The 15,713-nt window shown below is 32.2% G+C and overlaps 1 protein-coding gene across 1 annotated transcript; it reads left to right on the top strand.

Moving 5' to 3' along the window:
• Positions 1-14,301: 14,301 nt before the first annotated feature.
• Positions 14,302-15,560, top strand: LOC116031513 (caffeoylshikimate esterase-like). The gene has a single exon (XM_031273738.1). The coding sequence runs from the start codon at positions 14,464-14,466 to the stop codon at positions 15,430-15,432; it is 969 nt and encodes a 322-aa protein (XP_031129598.1). The 5' UTR covers positions 14,302-14,463; the 3' UTR covers positions 15,433-15,560.
• Positions 15,561-15,713: the final 153 nt, after the last annotated feature.

The following is a 15,713-nucleotide window of genomic DNA, read 5'->3' as shown; positions in this document are numbered from 1 at the left end:
TTAAAATTTTAGGTTTGAATCCACCTCATTCATAAAGGCTTACTACTTGAATTTCTCCATAATACATATAATTGTTTTTTTTTTAAAAGAAACAATCAAAAGACTATTATTAAAGAAAATCAGTAATAAAGATCAGGAAAATACCTTCCCAGCACTTAGGTTCATACTGAAAGTCAACTGTATTGGCAAGTGCATGGGCAGACTGGTTCATAGAACATTTAATAAGGCAAAATAGACAAGAAGAAAACGTGTTAACAAGTGATGAAGCACATGCATAAACAACCGAGCCCACATACGATCTATTCGGTTGAGGACGTTTGATAGCACGAACCAGAGTGAGGCAATCAGACTCAAATTGAGGCAACGCCACCCCTCTTGCTTAGATTCACAATAGAGCCTCCTTGCAAGTGAGTGTCTCTGCTATTAGTGGGTCTTGCACACAATTCAATGGACCATTTGTGGCAGCCACGGACAACTCGTTCGCATCAAACAAGCAAGCACCATAGGAAGCCGAACACATTCTCATATAAGAAAATTTAACTATGAATATATATTAATATAAATATTTTTAAAAAAAAAAACAAGTATAGTGATATTTTTGTAAATAAAATAATTATTTAAAAAAAATTCACCACTAATTTTATTTAAATAGTAAACCTAGTATCTTTTTGATATTATAAGATTTTCATATTATTATATATAATTTGTGGTGTTGATTATTTTTTTTAATTACAATATCATAGAGACATTATTATATGTCTACAAAGGGTGCAATTGAGTCTAGTTAAGTCTTAGTAGTCAAAGCTTGACACTCTACTTGATTAAAAATAAAATTGAAGTTTGAGCTCAACTCAACAAATTTCTAATTTTTTTTTCTTTTTTTATAACAAATTATAATAATAAGTATTTTACAATTAAATATGTAGACAAAACTTAATATTACATATTACTTATAATAATTTGTAATATAAAAATATAAACATATTAGTTAAATTTCTTATTAGAGCATCCTCATCAATGAGTTATTTCACGGTATATGAAGAATTTTTGTAAGTGTGATTAGGAAAGAGAAAATGAGAGGGGAGGAAAAAAATAATAAACAAATCTGATTTAAAAAAAAAAAAAAGAATGTCAGGCGCGCGGCGCCCACTAGGCGCAACAAGCAATTGTTTTTTTGGGGTACAGATTACTGTACCAATATTTCATATTTGCAGATGCTTCCATTTCTTCTCTTTCCTTGCATCTCTCTCTACCAGCAAAGCAAAAGTTGTACTAATAACCACATATGATTCACTGATATGGATGGCCTTATATATAAAACTCATTTAGACTTGTGCTATGCAAACAAAGTACGGAGTATTAAAATACTTGAATTCTGTTTTATTTGTTACTTAAACTTGTGCTTAACTCAACACTAATCAAAGTGAATTGAAGCATTCATTGAATCAAGCTTGACTAATTAACTTGACTTTTTTTATATTCGTTTAAAACTATATACTTAAAAATACGTTAAGATACTTTTATAAACGAAAAAAAATATCTATGTCATTTTACCTATCATGTTTACTATTCATTGGTAAATCTAACTCTTTGGTTATTTTCTTTAACAATTTCTTATAATTTTTAAATTGAACCTTTTTATGTTTATGTCATTTTTAAAGCATGTAATTTTTAAAGCTATAAATTTTATGCACTAATACTAAATTAAATATCACAAAAATTTTAAATCATAAATTTCAATCTAATCTCGTTAACCAAACTAAACAATAAAACAGACCGAAAGACATAATTATTTATAAAAATACTACCATTGTTTTTACTTATATCGGTAGGTACAATGTTTTCCTACTTTAAAACTTTTCAAAAAACAAATAACTAACAATTATTACACTGTGTTATGGTATGGTACAGTGGAGTCAAGTGTCAATCAAGCAAATTAAACTTTCTTTTACCTATGGCCCATAATGTCACAGAAAGATCGAACCATGGTGACCCAATAAATGTTAGTTATTGGTTTATATTGAAATTGGGAATCCAATATTATCTGGATGAGAGTGAGATATGAGGAATAAATACCTTGTTGGAAGTGACTTGCATGCTTGCTGCAGACACGAATTGGGATTTGACGAATTTCAGGTACGTAACGACGATAAATAATACAGACCACTTAGGATAGTCAAACAAGTGTGCCGTTCTCATGTTTTACAAGTAAATCTTGGAATATTAATCACACGATTACGGTGACGCATGCCGGAATATATGCATTCTAATTCCTTGACCATATGTCTATGGCTCTATGCCCCGTTTTTCAACCAAATTAGATGTAGTTTTTTATTTTGTAATGCAAAGATTTAAGTTGAAGTAATTTGGTTCGGAATAATAATCATTAATCAAATATCTGACCCGTCTCACGGATTGGGAACCGTGAGACGACCTCACACAAGAGTTATCCTTGCTCCTAATATACAGTAGTTGTTATGCCATGGACCCGGGTCTATGTTCATAATTTCATAACCCCATGTTCACAATTTCATATCTTCATGTTCACAGTTTTATGATTTCATGTTCACAATTTTATGATTCATGTTCACAATTTCATAATTTCATATTCACAATTTCATAACTCTACGTTCACAATTTCGTAACTCTACGTTCACAATTTTATAACTCTATGTTCAAAAGTTCTGAATACTGACTTCTGTAATTTTGTATATTGTGATCTAAAATTGTGAATATAAAGTTCTAAAATTGTGAACATAAAATTCTAATAAATTTGTGAACATAAAATTCTAAATTTGTGAATATAGACCCGGGTCCACCTTGCAATGGTGGACCCGGGTACATAGCATAATTTGCCCCTAATATACTCATAGAAAAAGAGAATTAGAAAAGTAAACAATAAAATCACATAGGCCTTGCTTGGTAAAATAGTTAGTCTACCATCCAATTTTAGCTTATTTGATCGCTATTAGTTATTTGACTTGATTAAAAAATTAATATAAGTGTTGACTAATCAAGTTTTTGTAACTTCAAAATACTAAAATTCAAAAAATTGCTAAAAACAACTTTTTCAATTAACCTTTTGAGAAAAAAAATTATATCAAACCGCTAACAGTTAATTTACCAAACACCTCTTTACAATCAGTTAATGTTATCAACTAATTATACCTTCTAACTCATACAATCAACTAACAGTTATTTACTAAACATGGCCATAACGTTTACAATTTAAGCGGTGTTTACAAATTACAAAGAGTAAAATACTAAAATTTAGGCGAATACCATCGGGGGACATAAAGAATTTGTAATCCAAGTTGTATCGAAATAAATGATAATACTAACCAATTTGTACCAATTGAATATTTAATTGTTATGTATTTATAGTTAAGTAGACTGATATAGAATGTTAATAGAAAATTATACATTCTTAACCAAGAAAAAAAAGGTACTAAAACCCATCCTTTTTATATTATATGTATTATGGAACATATCTTGTCAAGAATGTTCAAAGGAATTGGACATAAAGAGCATTTATTCCTAGCACATACAGCATGGGTGCAAATATCTTGAATTTATACTTGGGCAAAAAAGAACATATCATGGAGGAGGATTAGAGAATAGACTTCTAGCCCATAAAAGCTAAAATTCTCCCACCCCACACCCCGCTTTGATATGATAATGGAGAAGTAAATCAAGGTAACTCACCAGTCCATTAGGTGCAGTGAGAGAATTGAACTATTATTACATAGTGTCTACAAGGATACATTGGGTGTAACTCTCACACTATGACTAACAAGGCTTGATCTTGTATTCGATCTCACACTCATACCATCTCCGACACAAAGCGTGCCATTATCAGTGTACTCCGAGTTAGAAATTAAAGGACAACCATGTCTGGAGTAGCATGATTTGTACTCCCAGTGTCCGAAAACCAAGTATGGGAACCAAACGAGACTTCGAAACAAGCACCATCTGTTGTCGGTGGTTTACCATAAGGGTTAGGCCTGTCTCATACTAACAGGGTTTGGTAAGATCTTGCCTACAATTTATCACATAGAAATCAATTAAGTTGTCTGCGCGAATTGAAAACACTACGACTCAAATCTTAGACATGTAAAATTAACAACGGACGGGCATGTTGACAACCAGCTAGTCTACCTTATCTGGCATGTTAATAGACTACTAATCTAACATGAATAAAACCCACTTGGCCAGACCACATAGCATAAAAGATGAAAATCACATGCATGACATGCCATCAAGATCGGAAGCAAAAGGCAGTTCCACCACTTGGCTATTACCATCACATAATGGGATGGGGATATATGGAGGCTTAGGAAAGCAGGGCCCCATGAAAGAACAAATCCGGCCAGAAAGCTAAGGTATATGAATGGACACCAGTCGATCCTCTTCCCATATTCATCTATCAATGCCTGCCATCCATGGCCCTCTGCTCATCCAATTAATTGAGATTTGGATGGTTGATGTGTACCTCAAAGACTGGAGTTTGGACAAGAAAAAGTTGTACAAATTACCTAGACAACGAAATGTACCAAGTTTCAATTTGTAAAAACTATATGTGTACATGATGGTAGTTAACCTGAATAGTTTAGAGAATATTTAAATTTCTAGAAAAACTTAAGCCCCTTTACTAATGGAAATTGTTCTATGTTTTCTGTTTTTAATTTTTCAATTTTCATTCTCTAGTTTTTATTTTATGTTTTTTGTTTAGAAAACTTGGTTACTAATACTTATTTTTTCAAATTTATTTATTTTAGATTAATGTTATAAAATTAACAGAAGTTTAATTTTGAGTGATTTTTAATCTTTATATTTAAAATATTTTAGGATATGTTTGGTTTAAATAGAATAAATATAATTTTTTTTGAAGAGTATAATTTTTATTTTTAATTCTAATATATGTAAGTGTTTTACATTTTATATTTGAACCAAATTTATATATGAACCAATATCGTATTAAGTTTACATAAAATTTTAAAATTTTCAGTTTAGTATCTAAGGTTGCAGTGTATTATTATTACCTCTAGATCGACCACAATATACAACTTATTCCAGCTAATAAAGTCGTGACAAGTTAGCTTGACTTATACGTATCATTATATTCTTGGTTCGTTAACCAAATAAACTAAAGTACATGTATTTAATTTTGATAATATCGATAATATTCTCTCCCTTTATTCATTCATCTTTTATATTTAGCCTCTCTTCTTCTTTTTTTTTTTTTTTTTATTTTCTTCTTATATTGCCACTCTAGTCTATGCAAACACGGAATTGGACATATCTAATTGATTGAATCAATTTACACCTCCACTATTTACACGACCGACCAACAATATCTTATTGTATACCCTTAATTATTTTCATAATAAGCTCTGTCTTTGTGTGTGAAATTTCGTCACTAGCTGCTAAGTTCTCGTGACAAATTCTGCGTAAATTTTGGTTTTCCATGTCATGCATGCATGTTAATTGATAGAAACTGAAAATTATTATTCATCAAGAAAGTGATAGAAAGATTTATATATACTCAAGATATATGCCATTCTTGTTTGCATGGCCAACGTAACGCCAAAACTTGTGCCCCCATTGATAGAAATAAAAGGATTCCTTTTACTATTGTTAACTCATGTGAATGACACGATCCACGTACCATCACTATGCGTTGAAAAAGCATGCAAGCTATATATGAGGCTGCAATATATAGTTACCAATTATAAAATTAGGAATCTATGGGAAATGGTGGAAGAAATTAAACGACCACAAAGTGTGTATATATGTGTCAATATTTTAATTTCACCTTTTTGTGGGTCACATTTGATATAATATTCCACTAAAAGATGACAAAATTGAACAAGCTAAGGATTGGTATGACTTTGAGGTGAAATTTAGCATATTTTTCGTTTTATTATTAACCTTGAACAAGTCTTGTTAAGTTACTTTCAATTCAAAATCCCATAATTTTTTGGGTGACGATGAAAAGTTTGATCGCAGTCACTGCTTGTGTATTGAGTAAATAACAGATCGGTTCAAACCAAGAAATTAAAGTCAATAAGTCACTATTTCTACTAAGATTCGGACTTAGAACTTTATAATTACCAAGCCAACAACTCAACAAACATGGTTGGGGTTGCCCTAAAAAAAGAGTCACTATGTTATATAATTCCATAGCATAGAATTGTAATAGTTGATAAGTGAACTGCTAATACAGTATAAGTTCGGAGTCTCAAAATTTTGAACATTACATCATAAAGAGTGCACTATGTTAGTCAAATTATGATAAAAATACTGGATATTATATACTAGTACATGTGTATATATATATATATATATATATATATATATATAGTTGATTGTATCATATATGTAATAATAGCTAGACTAATAGCATACATACATGTACTTCTTTTCTTTTTTTTTTCAAGAATAATTTCAAACGTACACTCATCAACTTATCGTGATTTATATAATGTATAACATGCATGCAGATTTTGCATTGATGTTTTGCAAACTTTACAAGCTCACATGGAAGCGAATGCAATAATCTACTTGTCATTGCACACCCCACCAACATATAGCATGTATCAATGTATGGTGTTTAATTACATAGATTGTCTTTGATTATTTTATTAATTGACGATTTCAACGCGTGTAAGCTTATCATGTGAGGACTCAATGCCACCATGTGTCCACACTCTATCAACATAACATACATTTTTTATTTTCAATTAAATTAAATAGTGTGCCATGCATATTAATTTTTGTTACTAATCTTGTTTGCAAACTTTCAAGCTTAGCTTGCACCAGTTGCATGTAACATGATCACCTACATGCACATTAAAAAAAAAAGAAATAGAATAATAGTAATGTCATGTTCCAATTTAGCGATATCGTTCAATTTATTTTGTCTAATAGAGGAACACCATTTTAAAAAGTATCACTAGTTGAGAAAATAATCGAATGGGTAGCTCACACTTGTTATCTAATTAACATCTATACACTTATACTACCGATTTAAGATTTCTTTTGAAATCATGAAACTCTTCTATGTGTCAAAACGGATAGTACGTATCTCTAACCGCATGAAAAGTAATGACATGATATCCATGTTTGTGGCAATCATGATATGTACTTGTAAATTTTATTCCATAAGGTAAAAAAATAGGGTCGGGCAAAATCAGCAATGTTTGGTAGACAATTGGCTTGATAACTACAATATTTAATTTCAAGCTTATTGGCTTGAGCCGATTAGCTATAATTAACCCATGTTGGTTTACCTCTTTGTAGATTTTTGTCGACTAAAATCACAAGGCATGCTTAACACAAAACCAACTTAAAATAGTGATTGAAAGTCGAGTTTCCTGTATGGCTAAAAAAATTTACTCAATCTCCTAATACCATACAGTTTTAATTATCTAGTAAAAAGGGTGTTGTAAGAAAGGCCTACCCATTTGACAGGTAAAATAGATATGATAAGCACTATATGTTGGAAAGACAAAAGTATCCCATGAGATATAATGTTGTTTCCTTCGTAGGGTCATGTCAAAAATATATAGTCCTAGCTAAAACCTAGAAAAAAAAGTATAGTATATGGTGATTTGATAATCTTGGTGATTAGCACTAAATACACAAGTTGATCAGCAGATTGCGAATCAGAGTTTGAGATATGTTGTTGGATTCTTTCCTTGTTTCTCTAGATTTGTCACTTAATTATCATCACTCTTTTTGTGTTGTTAGTGAGGAGATAAGTTTAGAAGTAATCAACGACCACAATTGCAGATCCGAATCTTCTACTTTCCTAAGTAAATACAAACTCCTACTTTAATTACCTTTAATTTTGAGTCACTAACTCATTATGTGCACTTTAATAGGTGGCAAAGTTAATTTTTTGAAATTGATGCCTACTTAACAATGGTTTCATGTTTCACATTTGTCTTTAATTTGCTTTGAATTAGGTTATGCACATTATATTTGGTTTGTGAGATTATGAATATTTGTTTTATGAGTTAATTATATATTATAATAAACACCTTAGATTTTATGTTTTTGTGAGATAACATCTTTCAATGATAAGTTGTGTTTTGTTTGTTTCTTTTTTGTCTGACGGGATAATTGGACAAGGTATTAGATCAAACCCGGTGCATCTAATTAAACCCATAAAAGTAGTTAAACAACGGTCAGGAGCTAGCAGAGAACATGTAGAACGGTTACAAGAGCCCACGTATTAAACACACTGTTTCATCAAAGATATGAGTTATGGATGGCATCGTCACTTATTAGGAGACCGTTACTATTATTATTATTGTAACCATTACAGGTTTATAGTATAAAAGTTGACCTGTACATGTAGCAAGAGGGGCCACATATTAATATTTTCGCTATTTTCATTTTGCGACAAGTAATAAAAATATATAATTATTATTGGTTTTATGCACCAAATTAAATGCAATCAAATACAAATATTATCTACAATCACTAGTTGCACCGGCCAAACCTCATATTCTTAAATCAAATCACACTCACGTACAAATATGTAGCATTTGTCTTGCAACCAAAATAGAAGTAGTTTCCAAGAACTTCACAATTTCCAATCTTAAATAATACATCAGATGCATATACACACACAACATGACTCTGATTATAATTATATCACTGTCACATATTGTAATTATTAACTATGACTTAAATTATAATTTACTTTCAGTTGTCAATAAAATACATAAAGAGGAGACAATACTAAAATAATGATCAATAAATTTTTAAAAAATTATAAACATTTTCTGCAATCTGTACGATTTGATGCAAATGAGAAAGGAGGAACTGAGGAAGAAGAGAAGAGTGAACACACACCCAATATTCTCGCTGTTGTGATGGGGAGACAAACGGACAAAATATGTTGTCACATCGACAAATTCCCTTTTCAATGCAGAAATTTTATTAATTTTTTTTATTAAAAAAAATAAGTTGATTTTAATATATTTGGTTAGGTTAATGGGGGTAATGAGTGTATGAAGAACAACCCAAAAATAGAAAAGAAAAGGGTTAAGAATCCAAGAACAGGAATCCAACTTTGTGTCCCTTGGAAGAATAAAAATTTTGCATTGCATGGACTGTGTTTCCAAAAACTGTTAACCTTGTTTCTATGTCTGTTTGACAATAATTGTACTAAGTTAATAAATAATGTGTAGTAGTTCAGCTAATTCTTGGATTTTGTCCCACCATCTCTCTCTTTGTTGTTGTTGGTTTTACCCCAATGTAAGTGTGGCTATTATTTAAAAGGATATAATATTACACTCTTTGTACAATGTTTGTATGTGTATCAAATTTTGTATTGTTTGATGTATTTTGTTTTATTAGTTTATAGTAAAGTTACGTTACATTAGATAATAGTCAATTCATAAATAATATAATGATGAATAGGTTATGACTCGTGTCACAAATAACAAGAGATAGTTTTAAATTAAAAAATTAAATAAAACAGATATTTTTCTATTATGCATTATAAATTTAAGTCATTAATTTCAATTTTCATTGTTTGACTATTATATACGTTTTTTAAAGTCTTAGTTAGGGTTCAAAATTAACTAGATTTGATTTTGCATGATGGGATTATAGGACAGTCTAATAATCCAAACAACAAGCCTAAGGAAATAGGACTCGGGATACACATGCACTGATGCACACCAACCTTAATTAACCCGACCAATCCACGAGATGGTGTAGTCGATCAAGAAGACCTTGATTGACAGGCTAAGAGGAGTTGTGTCAATCTATGAGAAATTGCACCACGCTAGGACTAATGTGTCGTCTAATGGATCTTGTCAAGCAGGCTGATAGACTACCTAACTCCTTGAATGAGAATCCACCATGTATGTTAGATCGACTTGTTATCCACCATCATGTGAATGGTTAGGAACTCCGGTATAAATATATAATGCACCCACGGGTCAGCCGAAGACAAGTTAGGAGCTCTCATGTATGTATAAATAGTGCCCTAGCTCTTCGATCAACCAATGACAGATCTCACACACTACTACTCATCACATTAAACTTTTGTACATATTATAGAGGATCAAACAGCTCCAACCCCTTCCGGACTGATAAATGAGTTGTGCATACCTCATTGTTACATTCTCATCTCCTAATTTTTTATTTTATTGTGCAAAACCCAAACCCTTCTCCTAGTCTAACTACTTAAAATAAGTCACTTTTAATATTTGTTTCGATAATCAACCGATCAAAATTTATGAATTTAATTAAACTTAATGATCAATTTTTTTTAAAATGCAATAATCAAGTAACCAGAATTAGAATTAATTTTAAAGTTAAAATACTTCTTTAATTGTTGCAATATGTGAAAGTAATAACTAGAAGGATATTCTTTAATTGTTTGATCAATTGTGCATTTCCATGTTCTGAAAAGTTTGAAATTTGCAAATGTATGTATATATATGCATGTGAACATGTGAGAGTAAAGAAGATTGCTTTTCCTTTGTATTTAACATTATATATTATGTATGGTGTGAGACGCTCTATATCGTACGAACACTATGAAAATGTCAACAAAGTTGTGTTAATTAATACATAAGTAGGATACTTTGTTAGACATGTGTGTCCATTTCTACGCCACATTTAAAGGCTAAAATTGTTACGAATATAGTACAACTTTTGATTGAGGTTATTGGCCACCCTCCATAATGGAATTATTATTAGTTTTAGCTTTTCACAATTAGATACCCAATGACAAAAATGAAGAGAGACAATGCTATAAGGTTATTGGCAAAGACTTATTTTGGTATATTAAATATCACTCGATTTTAGAGTCTATCATATTTAATTTTTAATTATTGAGAATTAATAAGATTATTTGCACGCTAATAACAACCGTTGCAAATCATTCTTTAAAAAAAATGTAAAATTGGCAACCCCTTATAAATTTGACATAAAGTTAAATTCCATTATTATTATTATTATTATTAGAAGTGTAGAAGTGCATAGAAAATAGTGATAAATTGCAAAAATAATTATCTAGTAGTATTTTCAACTTTTGAAAGTAAAAGAATATTTCACGACTGCAGATAATCTAAGATTTAACTTCTAGTATGTAGTCCGTCATCAAATTTGAGGAAATTATAACTTTATCATTAGGGTTGATAGTTTGCCAATAGATTTGGTAATAAATTTTTATTTTTATTTTTTGGAAACAGTAATAAATTATTAAATCTAACAAATTTGTAATGATGAATAATGATTAAATATGGTTAACTTTGAAGTCGGGGATTAAATGTCAAAAATTTTAATAGTAGAGACTTTCTTTTTTTTTTTTTTTTGAAAAATAGTAGAGACCTTTAATGGAATTAACTTCACTTGTAAATATACAATACTATAAAATTTTTAAGATGTTGATCGATACTGGTGTCTTTTTGTACCAGATACAATCATATAAATTATTTGAGTTGTACTAGATAGGATAAACGCTTATTTCACAATAATCTATGCGGCCAAGAACACCATATGTAATTATAATCAGTACAAAAAAACATTGTTGTCAATTAGAATAGTAAAATTTCTGGTCCCTACAATAGAGCATATATCAAATTGTTGTATTGGACCAATTCTCGCTGCTTCTAGATCTCTCTTAACTATTATTTCCCAGTTTGATTTATAAAAATAGAGGGAATACATTTGGAATATCCAAATTCATTTGGCACTAAATGTTGGGATAAGTCAATTCTCAGATAGAATACCAACCCATTCTTCACTTAATTTCGTGACCTAAATAGTGATGTCAGTGTTTAATTTGCATGAGATTCACCACGACAAAGCTACTCCTGAGATTAAGACTTGTCTCCGTCCAACAGTCAGATTCGAACACTTTTTTTTTTTTATTTTTATTTTTTTGATAATCCAAGCATCTTAACTTCGTTAAACAATATCTTGGACCTCATGAATTAGCGCTTATTCCCTTAAGAGTTAAGATCCATAAGAAAGTAAATCAATGATCAAACACCAAATTGTACACTTCTGTGTACAAGAAGTCTAACCCAATCTTGATCCTAAGTTGTTTATTATTATTATTATTATTATTATTATTATTATTATTATCCATCTGCTCATGATAGCCCAAAAGGCATTAAGTGTGGGCTCATGGCATGGTCTGGGGTTAACAAAGGCAGTTGGGCTGGGCTTGCAAAGATACCTAACAAACAAATTTTGAGTAATTATAGCATAGTAATTTGTTAAGTGATGCGAGAATGTAAGTGCAAAGACCGAGTCATGTGATTCTTCTTTCTTTGTTGTATTTGTTTAATTAAAAAAAAAACTTTACTAATGTATGAAATAAAATTTAAAGAATTGAACATGAAATATAATGACACATAGTAAAATAAAAACTAGATAAATGAGAAGGTGTGTGTTTTTCAGGAGTGTTAAAGTGAGTTGGCTCAATTAGCTACATTTCTCCGTGAGCTAAAAATTTCACAGGTGAGGCCACAACTCCTTCCGGTCAAAATTTTATTTTTATTATTATTATTTTTTAATCGAACATACCCTATTATTGGAAGCAAGCCTTAAGTACAACTTTTTATCCACTAAACTAATACCTGGCCAAAAAATAATACTCCATAATAATCTTATCTTAAACCGCTTCATGCGAGTTAGTGATCGAATTAACTCAGGACTTAAGAGCTACTTCTTTTAATAAAAACATCAAAAAAAATTGAAATAATAATAATAATAATAATAATAAAATAAATAAAAACCACATTACATTTATCACATATGTTTTTTTTTTTTTTTAAATAAAGTTTTAACATCCAAAACACATGAAAACAATAACATAACATAAGTGAGAAGCTCCTTGTGTACAGTAAGCAAAGATCTAGTATCTGAGTTATCATGATTTACATCATCTTAAATTTTTTGTGGGGCTGAGACGTGAGGCGCTTGTGATTGGGGATTCAACCTTTTGGGAAGAAACAATAACATAACATTTTACATGTACACGTATAGTTGGCAGGGCGGCATGAATGCAGAGACAAGTGTCCCATGGCATTTATATATACGTATACGAATTCAACCAAACATATGCGTGCAGTGTTCCATCAGCCCACATGCAGATTACAGATTTACAGTCGTGTACGTACTCTAATGGATTACACATCATATATGCCTACGTACATGACCAGATTACAGTCGTATACTCCACTAGACTTTGGCCAACTTTGACACACTTAAAATTTTCGCATAAAATTGCAGTTTTTTTAATACGATTGTCCACTAAATTTGGACTATTTAATGAAGCATTAATAATCTTATAAGAGAGGCTTGAGATGTGCTATGGTTTTATTTTGAAAAGAGAGGTTTCGATGGTTCGGAGAAAACTCGTATTTTCTACTATAAAAATTAATGTAAATGGAAGTGTCAAATGATAATCGAGTAAAGCAGTCTTGAGAAGACCATCCAGGATTGTCAAAACGGGTGTTCTACTTTAAGGTTGGATTAGCTTGTAGTATAACAAACCCTCATTGATTACCTTTGAGCTAGGCAAGAAGTTTTAGACATGTGAAAGTGTACTTGAAAGTGATTCTCAACTAACAATTAAGGATGTGAAGCACAAAGGAAGTGAGACAAACGCCTCACTCATCTCCATATTATTAATGCAATTGATTATCTGACCAAGATGGATTAGCATTGTTGCATCAAGCACATCCATCAAGAAATTAATTGTTGCGTAGATTGGATGACAAAAAATGGTGATAATTTGGATATGAGGCTACCCTTTTGAGAGCATATTGTCTCTGGTATTGGGGTGGCATGACCATGGTTACCAATATTTTTTATTTTTTTTTTGGGTAACAAGAGAAACCCACAACCCTTACCGATAATGTGTATTGCGTAAATCCCGCATTATGACCTGTCCAACTCAAACCAAGAAGGCCAACACTAAGAATCGAACTTGAAACCTTATAGTTACCAAACTAACAACCCAACCAATTTGGTTGGGATTGACCCAAATGTTTCAATCACACCAAAGATGCTTTGTGTAATATGCCTTTAATTTACAAGGAGTAATCATATTTTGAAATTGAGACAGCAGTAGAAATGTATTTCAGTTTGGGGGGAAGGGGAAATGAAGCCTATGAAGGGCAATGGATTAATTGTCATAGGTTTATGTCCCCATTATGTTGAACCCTGCAAATATGAAAACAGAGCAAAATGATTGGTGGATCACATGATTATTGGAACTGGGAATTTATGTTGAACTGTATATGAATTAATGACCGCCAAGTCTGATGTGCTTTCCAACTAATCATGGGTGAATTAATAGACTCTAGAAAGCATATATATAGAACATATTTATTGGGCAGCCTAAGACAGTTGGCTAACCCACTTGCTTCTAATACCTTGGGCTTGGGGATCTTCTGGTATGAGCAGAGAAAGTGAAAAATGGCACACCCAATCTTCCAAGCCAATGAAACCAGCCCTTATGGAGATCTGTCCAGGGAAGAGTTCTACAAGAAACACCACATCATACACAAAGAAGGCTTCGTGTTGAACGAAAAGGAGAAGAAGATTTTCACCCAATCTTGGCAGCACGATTCGTGTGATGAGCCGAGAGGAGTTGTTTGCATGATTCATGGCTACACGTCGGAGAGTTCTTGGATTTTCGAGCTGAATGCGGTGGCGATGGCCAAAGCAGGGCTTTTTGTCTTCGCGATTGACCTGCCAGGGCACGGGTACTCTGAAGGGAGGCGCGGTCATATTCCCAGGATTGATCCCGTAGTTCACGATTGCATTCAGTGCTTCGACTCTGCTCGAGCTGATCACCCCAAGCTCCCGGCTTTCCTCTACGGGGAATCACTAGGCGGGGCAATTGCCATTCTCATATGCCTCGAGCAAAAACATGCCTGGAATGGCTTGATACTGAGTGGACCAATGTGTGGAGTCTCAAAGAAATACAAACCCGTATGGCCACTCGAGGAATTCCTCCCTCTAGCTGCCTTTTTTGCGCCCAATTGGAGGATCATATTCACCAAACCTCCTTCCAGGAAATCGTGCAGGGAGGCATTGAAGAAAAAATTGGTCGCAAAGAGTCCTAACCGCTTTGCCAATGAAAGGCCACCGGCTGCCACTGGTTTAGAGCTTCTCAAGGTCTGCAAATATATACAGAACAACTGTCATGAGCTGGAAGTTCCTTTGCTAATTCTTCAAGGTGGAGATGATAAGGTGTGTGACCCAAACGCCGTGAAGGCTGTGTTCAAATCAGCAGGCAGTAAGGACAAGACCTTAAAGATTTTCGCGGGCATGTGGCATCAATTGATTGGTGAACCAAATGAAAGTGTAGAGCTCGTATTTAACACTACATTGTCGTGGATTCAGATGAGAGCTAACTTGGCAAGAGCCCAAAAGTTATAACCTATCATGGAAAAGAGTAGGTTATTGACATTTGTTTCGTGCATACAATAAGTATAGAACATCAGACCTACTTGTTTTGTACAACATACATATAGCAGCAAACTTAAATGCTTTATGCCTTCGTATAATCATTGCTCACAGATCAGACAAAGAACAAAAAAAAATGTTTAGAGGCTCAAACAACGCTAAAAACAATTAAACTCAAGGCACTGCAGTCTAGTGGGCAAGAGGTTCTAGCCTCACTCGGAGCAATCCTAATAAGGTTAGTTGTTAGTTTTGAT

Source organism: Ipomoea triloba, chromosome 10, assembly GCF_003576645.1.
Source record: "Ipomoea triloba cultivar NCNSP0323 chromosome 10, ASM357664v1".
Classification (NCBI taxonomy): Eukaryota; Viridiplantae; Streptophyta; class Magnoliopsida; order Solanales; family Convolvulaceae; genus Ipomoea; species Ipomoea triloba.
Note: the sequence above shows the minus strand (reverse complement) of the source record. Positions and strands in the feature narration are given on the sequence as shown.

Excerpts from the sequence above, each read along its gene's own strand:
- LOC116031513 (XM_031273738.1), top strand. The coding sequence starts at position 14,464 with ATGGCACACCCAATCTTCCAAGCCAATGAAACCAGCCCTTATGGAGAT.